We start from the raw sequence: 18,385 nt of genomic DNA on the forward strand, positions 1-18,385 counted from the left end.
TGATGGGTATAGATAGAGTGAATGCAAGCAGGCTTTTTCCACTGAGGCCAGGGGAGAAAAAAAACCAGAGGACATGGGTTAAGGGTGAAAAGTTTAAAGGGAATATTGGGGGGGGGGGCTTCTTCACACGGAGAGTGGCAAGAGTGTGGAATGAGCTGCCAGATGAAGTGGTAAATGCGGGCTCACTTTTAACATTTAAGAAAAACTTGGACTGATACATGGATGATAGGTGTATGGACGGATATGGTCCAGGTGCAGGTCAGTGGGACTAGGCAGAAAAATGGTTTGGCACAGCCAAGAAAGGCCAAAAGGCCTGTTTCTGTGCTGTAATGTTCTATGGGTCTATATACTTGTGGATAGGTAGCATATGTTCTCCAAATACCTTGACCTGGGACAGTTCCCTTTCCTAACTTCCTGACCAAAAGACTGCTATCAGTAAAGATAAACAGCAACACCTCTGCGACAATCATCCTCAACACAAGGTTGCGTCCTCAGACCCACTTCCCAGCACACTCGAATCAGCTGACAAAGCGGCCGCGCTGGCATTGAGGCAGGTCCCAAAGAGGGCACCAAGACTGCTTCACCAGCAAGGGGAAAAGCCCGCACGCGGGACAAGACTGTGAATACGCGCCCCCCACAGTATTCACGCCCGGGGAGGGCGGGATCAGGAAGGCTTTAAAGCATGGCCGCGAAATTTAAATAAACCTCTTTTGTAACTGCAGCTCACCGACTTTGTGTCGTTATTGCAGCGCTGCGTGTAGCACACCGCTACAGTATCCCAATAAACCAAATTATCAAATGTACAATCTTACTCAAAATCTATGGTGTACTGTGCATCTGGTAAGATGGCGATTGTTTAGCTGCTCCGAACTTTTGTTCCGTTACTGTCGCTATCTTTGCACTAAATGTCTCCATTTTTTAAACCTTAGTTAGGAATTATTTCAGTATCTCTTACTTGCCTGTGAATATATCTAACTTACAATGTCTAGCAAGAGTTCTAAATCAGGGAGAAAAGAAGCTATGACCCCGTCGGACAAGACGATGGTTGCGCTTGGAAAGCTCCGAGACGAAATCTTAAAGGAATTTAAAACCGCTTTCAAACAGTTAGAAGACAAACTGGATCGGATCAACGATAAAGTGGACAAACATGCTGAACACTTATCTCGCATCGATTCGACTTCTGAAGATTTAGAAAGTCGTGTTCGATACTTGGAGACTCTCTGTTCCAGCTTAGAGGAAAAATCTAACAAACTTCTTTCCAAAATGGTGGATCTCGAAAATCGCAGCAGACGCTGTAATATCAGAATTCTGGGATTGCCAGAGGCGACCGAAAAGGGATCAACCGTGAAGTTTTTCGCCGAGTTTCTCTGTGAGTTATTCGGGAAAGATTTGCTTCCGAAGCCGCCTGAGCTCGAACGGGCACACAGAGTTTACATTCCTCCAGGAATTCTGGGCTCCCGCCCGCGACCAGTAATCTTGTGTTTCCATCAATACCAGGTAAAACACAGTCTGATTGTGGAGGCGCGTCGCAGGGGGTCTTTTCCTTTCCAGGATACAACCATTCGCTTTGTGGAAGATTTTGCACCCCAGACCTTAAAGATGCGCGCTGAGTTTAAAGGCGCAATGAAAGTGCTTTTTGATCGTGGTTTCAAACCTTCCCTTCGTAACCCTGCCGATCTACGAATCAAGCTTAATACTGGGAAATACAAGTGGTTCAAATCAGCAAAGGAAGCTGAAGCGTTTGTGGCAAGTCTTCCGGCTATCCAGTCATCTTCGGAATCTGATCGGACCTCCTAAAATGGTGGATAAGTACTCCTCGTAGTAAAATTACTTTTTCTGGACTCGGAATTCACTTGACTCACTCAGACATTATTCATTGAAACTTTAAGGGCTGTTGACAATCTCTCCCGGGATTTGGTGTGTGTGAAATCTATTTTTATTCTTGTATAACTTTACCTACAGAGTTCTACAACTAACTCTAACTTGTTTTGGAGGTTCGAAGTCTTTAGTGAAGGCCTCCCTGTTTGTCGGTTCACAGTTCAATTGCTGATTTATTTTTCCTTTGTTTTAAATATTTATTTATTTTATCTTTTTCTTTTCTTCACCCCTTTTTTCTAATCTCTGAATTTTTTCTCCCTTCTCTGTAAATGGTTGATAAATACTCGTCTTGAATTTATAATTTTCCCCTTCCTCTTTTTTCTTTTTCTTTCTTACCTTTTTTTTCCCCTTTCTCTTACTTTATTCTTCTATAATTTTTCGCGGGTAGGTTAATTTTGGTTTTCTTCCGATTTTCTCTGTATTAAGTTTTATATTTCTGCAGAAGATGTTCTAATCTGTAGTTATGTTTTCTAGTGCATAAACTAGTTACTATTTGCTATAGTATTTATACGGAACTGTTGTTAATGACACAGATCTGGAAGTTGTATTTGGGTTAATTTTTTTGGTAGAGCTAGCTACTTGTTTTGGTAGCCGTCTAGTTTTGGGTTGTGCGGGTGGGGTGGATTTTCCAGTTCCAACATCTCTTTATTGCTTAGGACATGTATATATTTTGACCTTACGAATCTATGTTTACATCTCTGCTCCCAGACTGCTATTGTACTGCTTGACTTTTTATATGCCTGCTGCCTTTTATGCATTAGTAATTGATAATGGCTAGTGCACTTAAATTCGTGAGCTGGAATGTAAAGGGATTGAATCACCCTGTTAAAAGGAGGAAGGTATTCTCACATATCAAATAACTCAAAGCTGACATTGCTTTCCTCCAAGAAACTCATATTCGTTGTTTTGATAACTCCCGGCTTCTGTCAAAGTGGGCGGGTCAGCATTTTCATTCATCCTTTGCCGCTAAAGCTAGTGGAGTTTCCATTCTTATTAACTCAAATATTCCTTTTGAACTCCATAATAAAATATCTGATACAAATGGCCGTTTTATTATTGTTTCTGGTAAACTATATAACACTAAAGTTGCACTAGCAAACCTGTATGCCCCCAACTTTGATGATGTTAACTTTTTTGAACGGTTTTTTTTCCTCACTACCAGACTTAAACTCATACTCTCTTATACTGGGTGGTGACTTCAACTGTTGGTTGGATCCTAAACTGGACCGATCGTCCTCTGTTACCAGATCACCTACTAAATCTGCCTTAGCTATTCAATCGTTTCTCTCTAATTTTGGTATCTCTGATATATGGCGTTTCCTCCATCCTACGGAGAGAGATTATTCTTTTTTCTCACATGTTCACCATACCTTCACTAGAATTGACTATTTCTTACTCAATAACCAACTTATCCCATTTGCCCACTCTTGTGACTATCAGAGTATACTGATTTCTGACCATGCCCCAATTACCTTCTCTCTGAACTTTCCTGGTCTCCCTCAGAGGAATAAGCACTGGCGGTTTGATTCAACTTTATTATCGGATGATAATTTCGTAAAATTTATTAAGGATCAGATAACCTTTTATTTTAACACTAATACATCACCTGAAGTGCCATCCCAGATTGTCTGGGATGCCATGAAAGCATATCTGAGGGGTCAAATAATCTCTTACACAACAAATCTCAATAGAAGATCCTGTGCAGATCGAGCAGACCTCATTAACCAGATTAAAGATTTGGATCAAATATATGCCCAAACTAAGAACCCTGAATTATACAAGAAGCACGTTGAACTCCAAACTAAATTTAACTTTCTGTCCACTCAACCTGTCGAACGCCAACTTCTCGAAAGCAAGAGCCGCTTTTACATTCATGGGGATAAGTCTGGTAAATTCCTAGCCAATCAGCTGAGGCGTTCCAAAGCCAAACAACATATTACAAAGATCCGGAAGGAGAACGGAGACTTTACATCGGATCATTCCGAAATTAATGACGCATTTAAAAAATTTTATTCTCGGCTTTATTCCTCTGAATGACAATATCTCTGTGGATCAATTTTTACAGAATCTGAATATCCCCTCACTTTCATCTGATTTCAAAGCCAAACTCAATGCGCCTATATCACCAGAAGAAATATCTTTTGCAATTTCTGCACTGTCCTCAGGGAAATCTCCTGGACCTGATGGGTTCCCTGTGGAATTTTATAAATCATTCTCTTCACTTCTTTCTCCTCAGTTACTTTCAGTATTATCTGACTCGTTTAATTACGGCAAATTGCCACCCTCTTTCAATGAGGCATCTATTATTCTTCTTTTAAAAAAGGGCAAAGACCCAACAGAGTGTTCCTCGAACAGGCCGATCTCTCTGCTCAATGTTGATGTAAAGATCTTAGCTAAAGTGTTGGCTCATAGATTAGAAACCGTTATTCCCTCCATTATCTCTGATGACCAAACAGGCTTTATTAAAAACCGTCTCCCTTTTTTTAACATTCGGCGTCTATTTAATATTTTATACTCAGTTCCAACTGGGACTCCTGAATGTGTTATCTCCCTTGATGCGGAGAAAGCATTTGATCGTATAGAGTGGAACTACCTTTTTGCAGTCTTAGAAAAATTTGACCTCGGCCAAAGTTTCATCTCTTGGATCCAATTGCTGTACCTGTGTCCTACTGCTTCTGTTCTAACTAATTTTCAGAAATCCCAAGTATTTAATCTCAAACATGGCACCTGTCAGGGATGCCCCTTAAGTCCCTTTCTCTTTGATTTGGCTATAGAACCTCTGGCGATAGCATTTCGAAATTGTCCTGAATTGACCGGGATTTGGAGAGGGGGTGTTGAGCATAAAGTTTCTCTCTATGCTGATGACTTATTACTCTTTCTCTCAAATCCGTCTACATCCTTACCTCTAATGTTTTCACTTCTTGACCAGTTTAGCCAGATCTCTGGCTATAAACTCAACTTACATAAGAGTGAACTTTTCCCAATTAATAAAGAAGCACAAGAACTAATATTTCGTGATCTCCCTTTTAAAGTAATCCATAATCAATTTACTTATCTTGGAATTACTGTCACAAGGAAGTTTAAAGATCTCTTTCGTGAAAACTTTGTCAATCTTTCATATGCTATAAAACAGAGTCTGGTACAATGGTCACCTCTATCTATGTCCTTGGTAGGTCATATTAATGTTGTTAAAATGTATGTTCTCCCCAAATTTTTATACTTATTTCAATCTATCCCAATTTTTATTCCTAAATCTTTTTTTGATTCCTTAGACTCTATTATTTTGTCATATCTGTGGCAGAATAAGCGCTCTAGAATTAATAAAATCCACCTCCAAAAATCTAAAAAAGAGGGTGGCATGGCTTTACCTAACTTTCGCTTATATTACTGGGCAGCTAATATACGTTGTGCTGCCTTCTGGTTTTTCTTCCACGGTCAACCCGAGTGCCCTAACTGGGTGGCAATGGAGTTGAGCTCCACTAAAGAATTATCTATATCTGCACTTCTTGGCTCTGCACTCCCTAGCAGTCTGCCCAGATCAATAGCTAATCCTCTGGTTAGACACACTTTGCGTATATGGGCTCAGTTCAGGAAATGCTATGGTTTCCAGCGGTTTTCCGTTTCTAGCCCTGTCGCACATAATCACCTTTTTTTTACCTACTACGTACGATTCAGCATTCCATGTTTGGTAAAGGAAGGGCATTAGACATTTTGAAGATCTCTTCATTGATAATCGCTTCGCTTCTTTTCAGCAGCTCTCCGTTAAGTTCAACCTGCCTAACGCTCACTTTTTCAGATATCTCCAAATCCGACACTTTACTGCTCCTTTAATTCCTAACTTTCCTGAAATGCCTGCGAAAAATGCTATGGACCTATTTCTTTCCATTAATCCACTAGGTAAAGGTTTAATATCAATTATCCGAGATAAACTAGCAGCCTTACGACGGGCCCCTGTGGATAAAATTAAAATGGCCTGGGAGCAGGATTTAAATATCTCCTTATCCGAGGAGAGCTGGGACTCAGTTCTCAAATCGGTTAACTCAACCTCCCTTTGTGCTCGCCATTGCCTTTTACAGTTTAAGATTGTTCATAGAGCCCATATGTCTAAATCTAAACTACCTCGATTCTACCCTGGCATTAGTCCGCTCTGTGATAAATGCAAGAGGGGCGTGGCCTCTCTCATCCATATGTACTGGTTCTGTCCTAGCTTGGAGAAATTCTGGAAAGATGTTTTCACTACATTATCGGGTATTCTGAATCAGCACCTAGAACCTAACCCCTTAATTGCTCTGTTCGGTTTTTGGGGCGAGACAGATTTATGACTGGGTCCGACCAAATGCCGAATACTATCCTTTGCCTCTCTCCTGGCGAGACGCTTGATCCTCCTTAGATGGAGAGATGTTGCCCCGCCCACTCATGCGCAATGGCTTAACGACATTATGGCCTGCTTGGACCTCAAAAAAATTCATTATTCAGTTCTTAATTCGGATCTAAAGTTCCATAAGGTCTGGGGACCTTTTATCGAGTACTTTCATAACCTTCCTCTTGACTAGGGTTTTTTTTTCTTTTTTTTTCTCTTCTTTTCGGTCCCTTGCTTTCAGCTCCCTTTTTTTTTCTGGTACTAGGCATTATTATGCTCTGTTGCTAAGTGTATTCACAGTCTGGGAGTTTGACTGTCCGGACTTATACTCTTTATATTGTGTGGTGGTTGGTCTGGAGTTGTTGTTTTTTTCTTGTGTTGTGGGGCTTGGGGAGGACACTAAGTTCACTTGTCTTTAATTTAGGTGCTTTTTTGTTAAATTCTCTTCCTTTGTAGCATATTGTTATTGTATGCTTAATCTTGCACTGTATTAATGCTCCTCATTGGGATTTGGGGTTTTTAATTTTGTAAAATGTTTTGAAAAACTAATTTAAAAATTTTTAAAAAATCTATGGTGTACTAATTTTGTGTGAAATAGACATTAACCTTTATCACAATTCATTTAACTAAACCAAAATTATCAGTAGATTTTGTCTAATGTCCACTTTTATGTGCTAAATTAGATGAAGATTACATAAGTTTACTTGTTCCTGTCTTCCAAAATGCACCACAGTAGCACGAAACTATTACACAGGTACCTGGGGCACCTGAGTTCCGAGTGTAATCCCAGCATCTACAGTACATCCCCCTGTGGAGTGTGTGGGTTTTCCCCAGGTACTCTAGTTTCCTCCCATAGTTCAGAGACGTAACAGGTAGGCTAATTGGTTATTGTAAATTATCCCATGATTAGATAAGGATTAAATTGGGGTTTGAGGGGGTGATGGTGCTTGTAAGGCCAGAAGGGCCTACTCCATGCTGTTTCACTAATAAAACATAATACCTGATGAAGAGAGGTAGTATTTACCTAGCGGGTTATAAACCTGTAACCTAACATTGCATGTCAGTCCACTGAAAAATATCTTGAGATTTATAGTGGGGGAGTAGTATAAACAAAAACATCGCGTAGGTTCACACATAAACTACATTTTCACAATAGCCAACTAACACTAGTTCAGTATATCTCACCTCAACAAAAAATTTATCATTTCATGTATGTGAAGCCTAATGATCTGCACTTAGTCACAAGTATATATACCTATTGCTTTTTTTCATTTTAACAGTTTAGCAACTTCAAAGTACAGACACAATCCAGTAACAACCAAGAAATGTCACTGAATTTCTACAAGTGACCTGACAAACAGAATAACCTATGCACCATTCAACACAAAAATTACTCAGATGTTTAGTTGCGGCAACTCACCAATGAGATCAAAAGATCACTGGAGGTTCAGGACAAATACCAAAACAGGTATAGTTAAAAACAGCTAATTACACATTTTCTTTGGAATTGTTGTATTCAATCACAGATCACTGTAATTATTTTGAGTAAAAATCAAGATACAAGCTGAGCAACTCTTATCCAAAATTCCAAAAATCACTGAAATCCAAAAAATTTTTGAGCGCTGACGTGATGTCATAAATGGAAAATTCCACAAGGTGCTGGGAAGACTCCAAGGGGATGCACAGATCTTTGTGCACCAGACAGTTCTAACAAATTAACTCATGTGTAATGAAAATAAGTTCATGAAAAATAGAAAAACACTGCATAAAGCAAAAAATGAAGAATGTGTATTGAAAGAATGGATTCAGTGTCAGTGAACATATGCTGTTTTAAGTGCCGATCATGAAACAAGCAAAGATCTGCACAACAAACTGAAAATTGAAGGTAATCGGGAACATTCAGCAGACTGGTTGCAGAAATTTAAGAAAAGGCACTGCATTAAACAAAAAAAGCAGGATCTCCCAGTGGCCACACATTTTAATTCCACGTCCCATTCCCATTCTGATATGTCTATCCATGGTCTCCTCTACTGTCAAAATGAATCCAAACTCAGGTTGGAGGAACAACACCTTATATACCGGCTGGGTAGCCTCCAACCTGATGGCATGAACACTGACTTCTCTAACTTCCGTTAATGCCCCTCCTTCCCTTCTTACCCCATCCCTGACATATTTAGTTGTTTGCCTGTTCTCCATCTCCCTCTGGTGTTTTCCCCTCTTTCTCCCGAGGCCTCCCGTCCCATGATCCTTTCCCTTCTCCAGCTTTGTATCACTTTTGCCAATCACCTTTCCAGCTCTTAGCTTCATCCCACTCCCTCCGGTCTTCTCCTATCATTTCGTATTTCCCCCTCCCCCCACTACTCACAAATCTCTTACTATCTTTCCTTTCGGTTAGTCCTGACGAAGGGTCTCAGCCCGAAACGTCGACAGCGCTTCTCCCTATAGATGCTGCCTGGCCTGCTTTGTTCCACCAGCATTTTGTGTGTGCGCTGTTAGCGTTAAACTTTTAAAGATTTGTAGTGATCATGCATCTGATCATGAAGCAGCAGAGAAATTCATTGATCGGTTTACCAAGATCGTTGCTGACGAAACGTTAACACACTGAACAGCTGCATCAGTATGTGTGTGATGAACAATTGTAAGACAAAGACTTTAGCACTTAAATTCAGTGTCAGAAATTATGACAATACCAAGCTATCTCATTATATATTCCAAAATCCAAAAAAATCTGAAACACTTCCAGCTCCAAGCATTTCCAACTCAACCAGCACTTTAAAAAAATTTATATCCTACAAGGCATTCTCCAGCTCTAAACTCTGAGGAATGTAGTATACCAGGACAGAGAGCATTGGCGTTAGTATGTAAAGACCTGAATGTAATACACCAACCCAAACTGAGAGGTGCACCAACATCCTTGGCATTTTGCACAAAACAAGTAGATGTTTTCCAAAGTGGTTAGCATACCATATTCCATTAACCATGCCTAAGAAATACGTAAATAGCTTGTTTCATTGTCAGAACATGTCCCAAAATTGAATGACAAGTAATAGATTCAGGGTGGCAGTTGCTTGGCAGCTTAGGAGTTTTACACTTGAGATCTCAAGTGATTAAGTAATTCTGAGACAATCTGGTAGATTTCTATTTGTTCACATACAGTAAAAACATGACTGGAGGTCTTGCTGCTGCAAAAGGAATGCTGACATGAAGGATAAACACCTCCCACAGATGAAGCCACTATGCACAAAGATCATAAAATGTAAACATTAACAAAAAAAGCTCTACCGCTGAATGAAGGACAGCCTTAATGGGTAAAGTGGTTGATCACATAGAAGACTTCAAAAAATAATGCACCATGATCACAATATTGCACCAATGACAATGAGAACTTTAACGCTATTGCATGGAAAAGAGTCAGATTTGACCTGTTGGGTAGATGGACAGTAAAGTCAGAGGTAGAACATAGAAAGAAAATGGAGTTTGGTAATAGATCAAAAATATGTGCAAAGGAATTGAAAATGAGTTAATTATAGTGTTTTATATAAGTAAATGGCTTGATAAGTGAAAAGATAGAACCATCAATGAGTGGTCAAGAAATTTAGCTGAGTGGATCAGGAATTAAAAATCAGCCACACTGAGATGGTCTGTCACAGAGAGCAAGAAACAAGATTTCAACACAATAAAGTGCAGATATAGAGCTTTAGGATCAAAGTGGGAGGGATTACAATGGCTAGATTTTGGAAGGTGCTAAACAAATTGTTTTCAACGGCACCAAAAATAAACAATTTCTTCAAATTTATTAGAGGAAAAGGTACAGTATACAGCAATGTGGTAGGCAGATTTATGGAAAATAAATTTAGGAATATTTTCAAGGTAAAGGTGAAGTAGAAGACAGATTTTTATAGAACAGCTAGGGCTGATGGTGATTTTTTTCAGACACCTTAGATACGGATGACCAATTATGTGTCAGGTCCATTGACATGTACATCCAAGACCCGAAGTAAAACTGGGTTGGAAGTCAGCGTTGGTTTACGTTGGGACGAGGACATTGAAAAATACCCAGAGAGCATACTACACCCTTTGACATATTAAATATTTTTGACTATCATGAGGGCGAGTTTGCTTCATTTTAAAATGGAAATCACTACACAAACGCAAAATGTGTGAAAGATTTTATACAGTTAGCATTGCTGTGACTGCACATTTACTCCTATACACTGGAATTAATCAAGGAACCACAAATAATGAGATACTTAATTCCAGAAACTTTGTTATAACATACTTTAATACTAATCACTTACCTCTCCTGAGTAACTATATTTGCCCTTCAATATCTGCCTGTATAATCGAGTGCGATTATCATCTTCAAAGGGCATGGTTCCACTTAATAAAATATAAGAAACCACACCCAATGCCCACATGTCAACAGAATTTGTGTAAGGCTTCCTCACAAGGATTTCAGGAGCAATATATTCTGGGGTGCCACAGGTTGTCTTCATCAGACAATCATCACCTTTCTTTCGAGTGCTTGCTAATCCAAAATCTGTGATCATAATTTTAGAATCAGCTCCTGGGTGATAGTACAGCAAGTTTTCAGGTTTCAGGTCTCTGTGTGTGATGCCTAGTATGTGCAAATATTTAACTCCATCAAGAACCATTTGCAACACTTTTGTGGCATCACGTTCAGTAAAAGAACCTTTGGCTATGATCCTATCGAAAAGTTCACCTCCAGTAGCAAGCTCCATTACCATATACACTCGCTCTTGAGTCTCAAATACTTCAATGAGTTGTATGACATTGGTATGCCTCACTCTCCGGAGGACGTTAAGCTCAGACTCACACACTTCCCTGCCTTCCTTGTACTTTGTCTCAATCAGTTTTATTGCATAAGGCTGTTTGGTGCTTTTGTGTTCCACTCTGACAACCCGACTGAAACTCCCTCTACCTATCAGTGCTTTGATGTCATACTTTGCAGTCACTCTGGGATCAAACTTGGCACGATATTTAGCCACTTTATTCCTCCTAGGATCATTTTGCTGGTCCCAATGGCCACTCTGTTGGTAGGCATTAGTTTGATGAGGCGGGGGTGCATCATTCTTGTTTCGATTCTTGATGGTATTGTCTTTAATAAAGTGCTTATATTTATCTACATTTTGGCCAGTGTATGGCTCCACAGTTTTGACCAGATCCAAGTGAAAGTTTTTAGTTGGCTCGGGAAGCACTTTGCTTGTCCCGCAGCCCATTACTTTCTGCTGTTGCTGGGCCAGGAAATCATTTCATCCCTTCATCATCATCCAGCTCCTTGTCTACTTGCACCTTGATTCTTCCTCTGCAACGACACAGTACGTGTTTCAAAACGCGTCCAATAACCATACTTGCAAACGAGTTTCCTGTAGAATAGAAACTTTCTTTCAGGTTGGCATTTAAATTGGTCTCCCTCTCATAAAACGGTTTAAACAATGGCAGTGCATAAACTGGAGGAACCGATATCTCAATCCCTCGCCTACAACAGAGGGTTAAAGATCGAGGTGCTGAACCCTCATCTCCTACCGTCACTCCACCCCTTAGCCTACTGTTGAAACAGCCCCCTTCCAAGCCCCACCGCCTACCCTGCACAGATGAACCCAGGCCAATCTAACTCAGTCCAGACTGACACGGCCCCACACAGCTAAGCCCAGCCCTACTTCATTGTTCCAACAGCCCCTTCTCAAGACCACCGTCAGCCATGACACAACCCAACCCAACCCAGCCCAGTCCGGCCCGACCCCACACAATTCAGCCTAACGTCCCACAAACTCCCGCCCTGCCCACCTGACTCCGCCGAAAACCCTTCTCGCACACGCAATCGGCCGCTTTCGCTGTTGCTGTCACCGCCAGCGCCAAACGCGACATCCCACACTCGGCGCCCGGGCCTCAGCGTCGCTCGATGGCTCGCACGGAAAACCAAGCGCCGTCGCGAACTTTCCTTGAACTCAGGCGCCGCGCGGACCGACGTCACTTCCCGTCAGGCATCGGCCAGACTGAGCCGCGAGCCCGCGGGCGGGTCGCGAGAACGCGCGTCTCTGCCGCGGATTCGCTCGTCCTCGTCGGTCGTCAGGGCGGATGATTCTGCTGGTCTTGCAAGAACAAAACATGCGCCTCAAGCCGGAAAAACAGAACAAGAAAGATCATTTTAAATCGCTTAGTGTTTTTTAATGTTTTACATGAGAGGTAAAAATGTGTGATTGGTTGTGAGAAAAATAATCTGTACCTGCAAACGATGCAGTCAGTTTAAAAAAACGGATTTGAAAAGTTGCAAAATTGCCGCTGGCTTACACATCTTGACAGATTATGTCATTGCAATACTACAAACAAGGTTGCAGTACCAGAGGGATATCAGGAACTGCTATGTATATTGCTTCACGGAAACGTGGCTCACCCCACCATTTTGGACACAGCACTGCAACCCAAAGGCTTCACCATTCATCTCAAAAACAGGACAACCGGTTCTTTTAAAGGTAAAGGATGCTTTACATAGCGGTTGTATCTTAATCCTGCTCACCCGACTTGGAACATCTAGCAGTCAAGTGTCATCCATTTTATTTGCGAGGGAGTTTTCTGCCATCATCTTAGTAGCGATGTACATTCCACCTCAGGCCACTGTCAGGCAGCACAAGAAGAGCTGAGCACTGTGATCAATAATCACAAAACAGCACACTATTATGCCTTCTCTATCATTGCTGGAGAATTCAACCAGGCCAGCTTGAAAAAATCTCTGAACAACTACGACCAACGTATTACCTGTGGAACCAGAGGAGCCAACACACTTGACCACTGTTATAACACCATCAAAAACTTACCATGCCATCCCACACCCACACATTGGGAAGTCCAATCATCTGGCTGTGCTTTTATTCCCAGTGTACAGATAGCATCAGTGGTGAGGCCTAGGGAGGTGCAGGAGTGTTTACAGGATTGTTTTAAATTATGCTAAGCAGAACAGGTAGTTAACAAATAAAGTACCGTTCCATTTGTAAACCCACAGAATAGTCCTTGTTATGGTAACATCTATCTTATTTAACTGTTTTCTATTCATCACTGTAGCACTTTGCATGTAATCTTTGTCTTTTTCATCAAACTATGAGTCAATCCATCATGTGAAGTTGATAGGACGTGGGACTTGAGAACTGTCTGCAAAAATGGCACCTGCTAGGCTACATGCTGAAAGCTGTGAGAATTTGTAACACGTCAACAGAAAGAGCCTTACCAAAACCTTCCAACAAATCCAGAGTAACAATATAGACAAAACTTAGTGCCACTCTATGAATCTTGTAACTGGAGTGCTCACTCTTTGCACAATGTTCCCATAAAGCTTTAGGATGAGTTACATCATTGTTCAAACACACACAAAAATGGAAACAAATCAATGTCTAGACTAATCTTTTAACATCTCCTCAAATACTACACCTTGCCTCAATGATTTGTTTCCTTTCCCTCAATTTCCTTTCAGCAATTTTTGTTGCAACACTATCTTGCTGCAGAAAATATATGTTGCATATAGTTTGATATTGAAAATGCATATGAGTCAGCTGTTTATTTCAGTCCAGCAAGCTGGCACAGAATGCTGGAGCTGAGTTCCACTGTAGAACATAGAAAACCTACAGCACAATACAGGCCCTTCAGCCCACAAAGCTGTGCCGAACCTGTCCCTACCTTAGAACTACATAGGCTTACCCATAGCCCACTATTTGTCTAAGCTCCATAGATCCATCCAGGAGTCTCTTAAAAGACCCTATCGTTTCTGCCTCCGCCACCGCCGCCGGCAGCCCATTCAACACACTCACATCTGTACTTCCAAGCACCTTAAAACTGTGCCCTCTTGTGCTAGCCATTTCAGCCCTGGGGAAATGCCTCTGACTATCCATATGATCAATGACTCTCATTATCTTGTACACCTCTATCAGGTCACCTTTCATCCTGCATTGCTCTGAGGAGAAAAGGCCGAGTTCACTCAACCTATACTCATAAGGCATGCTCTCCAATCCAGGCAACATCCTTGTAAATCTCCTCTGCACCCTTTCTCTGGTTTCCACATCCTTCCTGTAGTGAGGTGCCCAGAATTGAGCACAATACTTCAAGTGGGGTCTGGCCAGGGTCCTAATTAGCTACAACATTACCTCTCAGCTCTTAAACCCAATCCCACGATTGATGAAGGCCAATGCACCACATACCTTCTTAACCACAGAGACAACGTGTGTAGCAGCTTTGAGATACCATTAATGCTATATTCTGCCATCATATTTGACTACCAAAATGAACCACCTCACACTTATCGTGGTTGAACTCCATCTGCCACTTCTCAGCCCTGTTTTGCATCCCAGCAATGTCCCATTGTAACCTCTGACAGCCCTCCACACTATCCACAACATCCCCAACCTTTCTGTCATCAGCAAATTAACTAACCCATCCCTCCACTTCCTCATCCAGGTCATTTATAAACATTGCAAAGAGTAGGGGTCCCAGGCACTCCGCTGGTCACCAGCCTCCATGCAGAATATGACCCGTATACAACCACTCTTTGCCTTCTGTGGGCAAGCCAGTTCTGGATCCACAAAGCAAGGTCCCCATGGATTCCATGCCTCCTTACTTTCTCAATAAGCCTTGCAAGGGGTACCTCATCAAATGCCTTGCTGAAATCCATATACACTACATCTACTGCTCTTCCTTCAACAATGGGTTTAGTCACATCCTCAAAGAGTTCAATCAGGCTCATAAGGCACGACCTGCCTTTGACAAAGCCATGCTGACTACTCCTAACCATATTATGCCTCTCCAAATGTTCATGAGTCCTGCCTCTCAGCATCTGCTCCATCAACTTACCAACCACTGAAGTAAGACTCATTGGTCTATAATTTCCTGGGCTATTGCTACTCCCTTTCTTGAATAAGGGAACAACATTCGCAACCCTCCAATCCTCCAGAACCTCTCCCGTCCTCATTGATGATGCAAAGATCATTGCCAGAGGCTCAGCAATCTCCTCCCGCGCCTCCCACAGTAGCCTGGGGTACATCTCATCCAGACCCAGTGACTTATCCATCTTGATGCTTTCCAAAAGCTCCAGCACATCCTCTACCTTAATATCTACATGCTCAAACTTTTCAGTCCACTGCAAGTCATCCCTACAATCGCCAAGATCCTTTTCCATAGTGAATACTGAAGCAAAATATTCATTAAGTACCTCCACTATTTCCTCCAGTTCCATACACACTTTTCCACTGTCACAGTTGATTGGTCCTATTCTCTCACGTCTTATCCTCTTGCTCTTCACATACTTGTAGAATCCCTTGGGGTTTTCCTTAATCCTGTTCGCCAAGGCTTTCTCATAGCCCCTTATGGCTCTCCTGATTTCATTCTTAAGCCCCTTCCTGCTAGCTTTATAATCTTCCAGATTCCTATCATTACCTAGTTTGTTGAACCTTTCGTAAGCTCTTCTTTTCTTCTTGACCGGATTTACAACATCCTTTGTACACCATGGATCTTGTACCCTACCATCCTTTCCATGTTTCATTGGAATGTACCTACTCAGATCCCCTCTCAAATATCCCCTGAACATTTCCCACATTTCTTCCATACGTTTCCAATTTATGCTTCCAAATTCCTGCCTGATAGCCTTATATTTCCTCTTACTCCAATTAAATGTTTCTCTAACTTGTCTGTTCCTATCCCTCTTCAATGCTATGGTAAAGGAGATAGAATTGTGATCACTATCTCCAAAATGCTCTCCCACTGAGAGACCTGACACCTGACCAGGTTCATTTCCCAATACCAGATCAAGTACTGCCTCTCATCTTGTAGGCTTAGCTACATATTGTGTCAAGAAACCTTCCTGAACACACCTAACAAACTCTACCCCATCTAAACCCCTCACTCTAAGGAGATGCCAATCAATATTTGGGAAATTAAAATCTCCCACCACAACAACCCTGTTATTATTACACCAGAAACTGTCTCCCTATCTGCTCTTTGATGTCCCTGTTACTGTTGGGTGATCCAAAAAAAACACCCAGTAGAGTTATTGACCCCTTCCTGTTTCTAACTTCCACCCACAGACACTCCGTAGACAACCCCTCCATGACTTCCTCCTTTTCTGCAGCCGTGATACTATCTCTGATCAACAGTGCCACATCACCACCTCTTTTGCCTCCCTCCCTGTCCTTTCTGAAACATCTAAAGCCTAGCACTCCAAGTAACCATTCCTGCCCCTGCACCATCCAAGTCTCTGTAATGGCCACATCATCATAGCTCCAAGTACTGATCCACGCTCTAAGCTCATCTGCTTTATTCGTAATACTCTTCGCATTAAAATAGACACATCTCAAACCATCGGTCTGAGTGAATCCCTTCTCGATCACCTGCCTATCCTCCCTTTCGCACTGTATCTAAGCTTTCTCTATGGCATCAAACTCTAGAGGGAAGATGAGATGTCTGAGGCAACAGGAGTATAGTGAGGGATTTAGATATTTTTATACTGAAATACAGCTTGAGGTGCGCCATGTTTCCTTCCGGGCCCTCAAGTAGTGCAGCCCTGCAGTCCCCTGATTTAATCCTTACCTAGCCATGGCTAGACTACAAACTAATTAACTTACCAAGGAAATGGCGGCACTCAGAGGAAACCCATGTGGTCACAGGAGAATGTACAAACTCCATACAGGCAGCAGTGGGAATTAACCCAGGTCACCGGTACTGCAAAGTGTTGTGCTAACTACTACGCTAGCTTGCCACCCTGGGTTGGTGTAATAAATAATACCACATGTTTTTTTTAAAGGAGTAAATGAACAAATTTATGAACTAAATATAAAACTTAAACACTTAGATGAATACTTTGCACTCACCGGGAAAAAAAAATCTATTGTAGAAATGTTCAGTTTGCTCACTGCAGACTTTACTTGTACCTTCAAGTAAAAAAAAGGCGTGAGTCAAATAAATTAATTATTTGTTTGGTTACATCAGAGTAATGATTATACATGAGGTAATTATCTTGTACTACCTCAATGCACCATTGTAATGAAATGATCTGAGTGGACAGTGTACAAGAAAAGCTTTTCCCTCTAGTTTCCAAACCTCTTTCCCTTTCTTCCATGGTCCACTGTCCTCTCCTATTAGATTCCTCCTTCTTCAACTAGTTACCTTTTGTGGTGAACTACATATACCTGTCTGGACACGCCCCCCCCGCTGACTGCTCCTGTGGCTCCTCCCACAGACCCCGGTATAAAGGCGATTGGGGACACCGCCCCAGCCTCAGTCTCCAGGATGCAGTGTGGTGGTCAATTGCTGCTTGTTCTTTCTTCCAGCCAATAAAAGCCTATATCTCGCCTCACGTCTCCAAGAGTTGTTGATGGTGCATCACCTTTCCACCTATCACTTTGCAGCTTCTTACATCATTTAGCCTCCCCCACCTTTTCCCTGGTCTGTTTCCACCAGCTGTCCTCCTCCTCCTCTTCCTCCCCCTCTCTCTCCCCCTCTCTCTGCCCCTCTCTCCCTCCCCCCAGCACAGCAGCAATATCAACTGGGGGGTATCTAATTCATATTTGATGTCACGCACTTAAAGTTCTTCTGCACGTATGCTATTAGGTCCATGACTGGCAAGGGTGTTTATACCAAAACTGACCTTTAAGAAAGGGCTAAACTTTGTTTCATCATTCGTTTAAGAAGGCACTCATCGGGCCTGCAGGACAGAAGCAGATGGAGGCAAGTGGCAAACATCGGATTACTTGATGGTCCCTGAAGGTCAGTGGAAGGGTCTGTGTCCCGGTTCACCCCCGGCACCTGCCTAACAGATGATCGGTGGACTGTTCCTGGGGACACACACCAAGACAGGCACCAAGTGTTGCTGGAAAGTTATCAACTTGGTGAAGGACACCCTTCAGCCTGCCTGAAACTTGTTAGTCTTGCGGCACAGTGAGACGTGTGTAAGGGAGTGGTGCTGACTGGCACAGTTCAGGCAGCGGGTGTGCCCGTTGGGAAATGCACTGGAGCTCAGTGCAAACAGTGCTAAGACCCCGTGGGGAAGGGTTGCAGTGTTGGCTTCTAAAACTATTACACACGGAGATCCAGAGTTGAATGTGGAAGCCCCTCGGACAATCACCTCAGGGGACCACATGATGGCAATAT

The 18,385-nt window shown here is 42.1% G+C and overlaps 1 protein-coding gene across 1 annotated transcript in view; it reads right to left on the reverse strand.

Annotated features, from left to right (window-relative positions):
• The window catches only part of pskh1 (protein serine kinase H1), a 38,466-nt gene extending 26,228 nt beyond the window's left edge, over positions 1–12,238 (reverse strand). Inside the window, exons 1-2 of the mRNA XM_073069891.1 lie at positions 12,047–12,238; positions 10,537–11,625 (exon numbers count right to left, since the gene is read on the reverse strand). Of these exons, the coding sequence (XP_072925992.1) occupies positions 10,537–11,478 (942 nt within the window). The 5' untranslated portion in view covers positions 11,479–11,625; positions 12,047–12,238. The remainder of the gene's footprint in view (positions 1–10,536; positions 11,626–12,046) is intronic.
• Between the last annotated feature and the right edge of the window lie 6,147 nt (positions 12,239–18,385).

Source organism: Hemitrygon akajei, chromosome 17 (assembly GCF_048418815.1).
Source record: "Hemitrygon akajei chromosome 17, sHemAka1.3, whole genome shotgun sequence".
NCBI lineage: Eukaryota > Metazoa > Chordata > Chondrichthyes > Myliobatiformes > Dasyatidae > Hemitrygon > Hemitrygon akajei.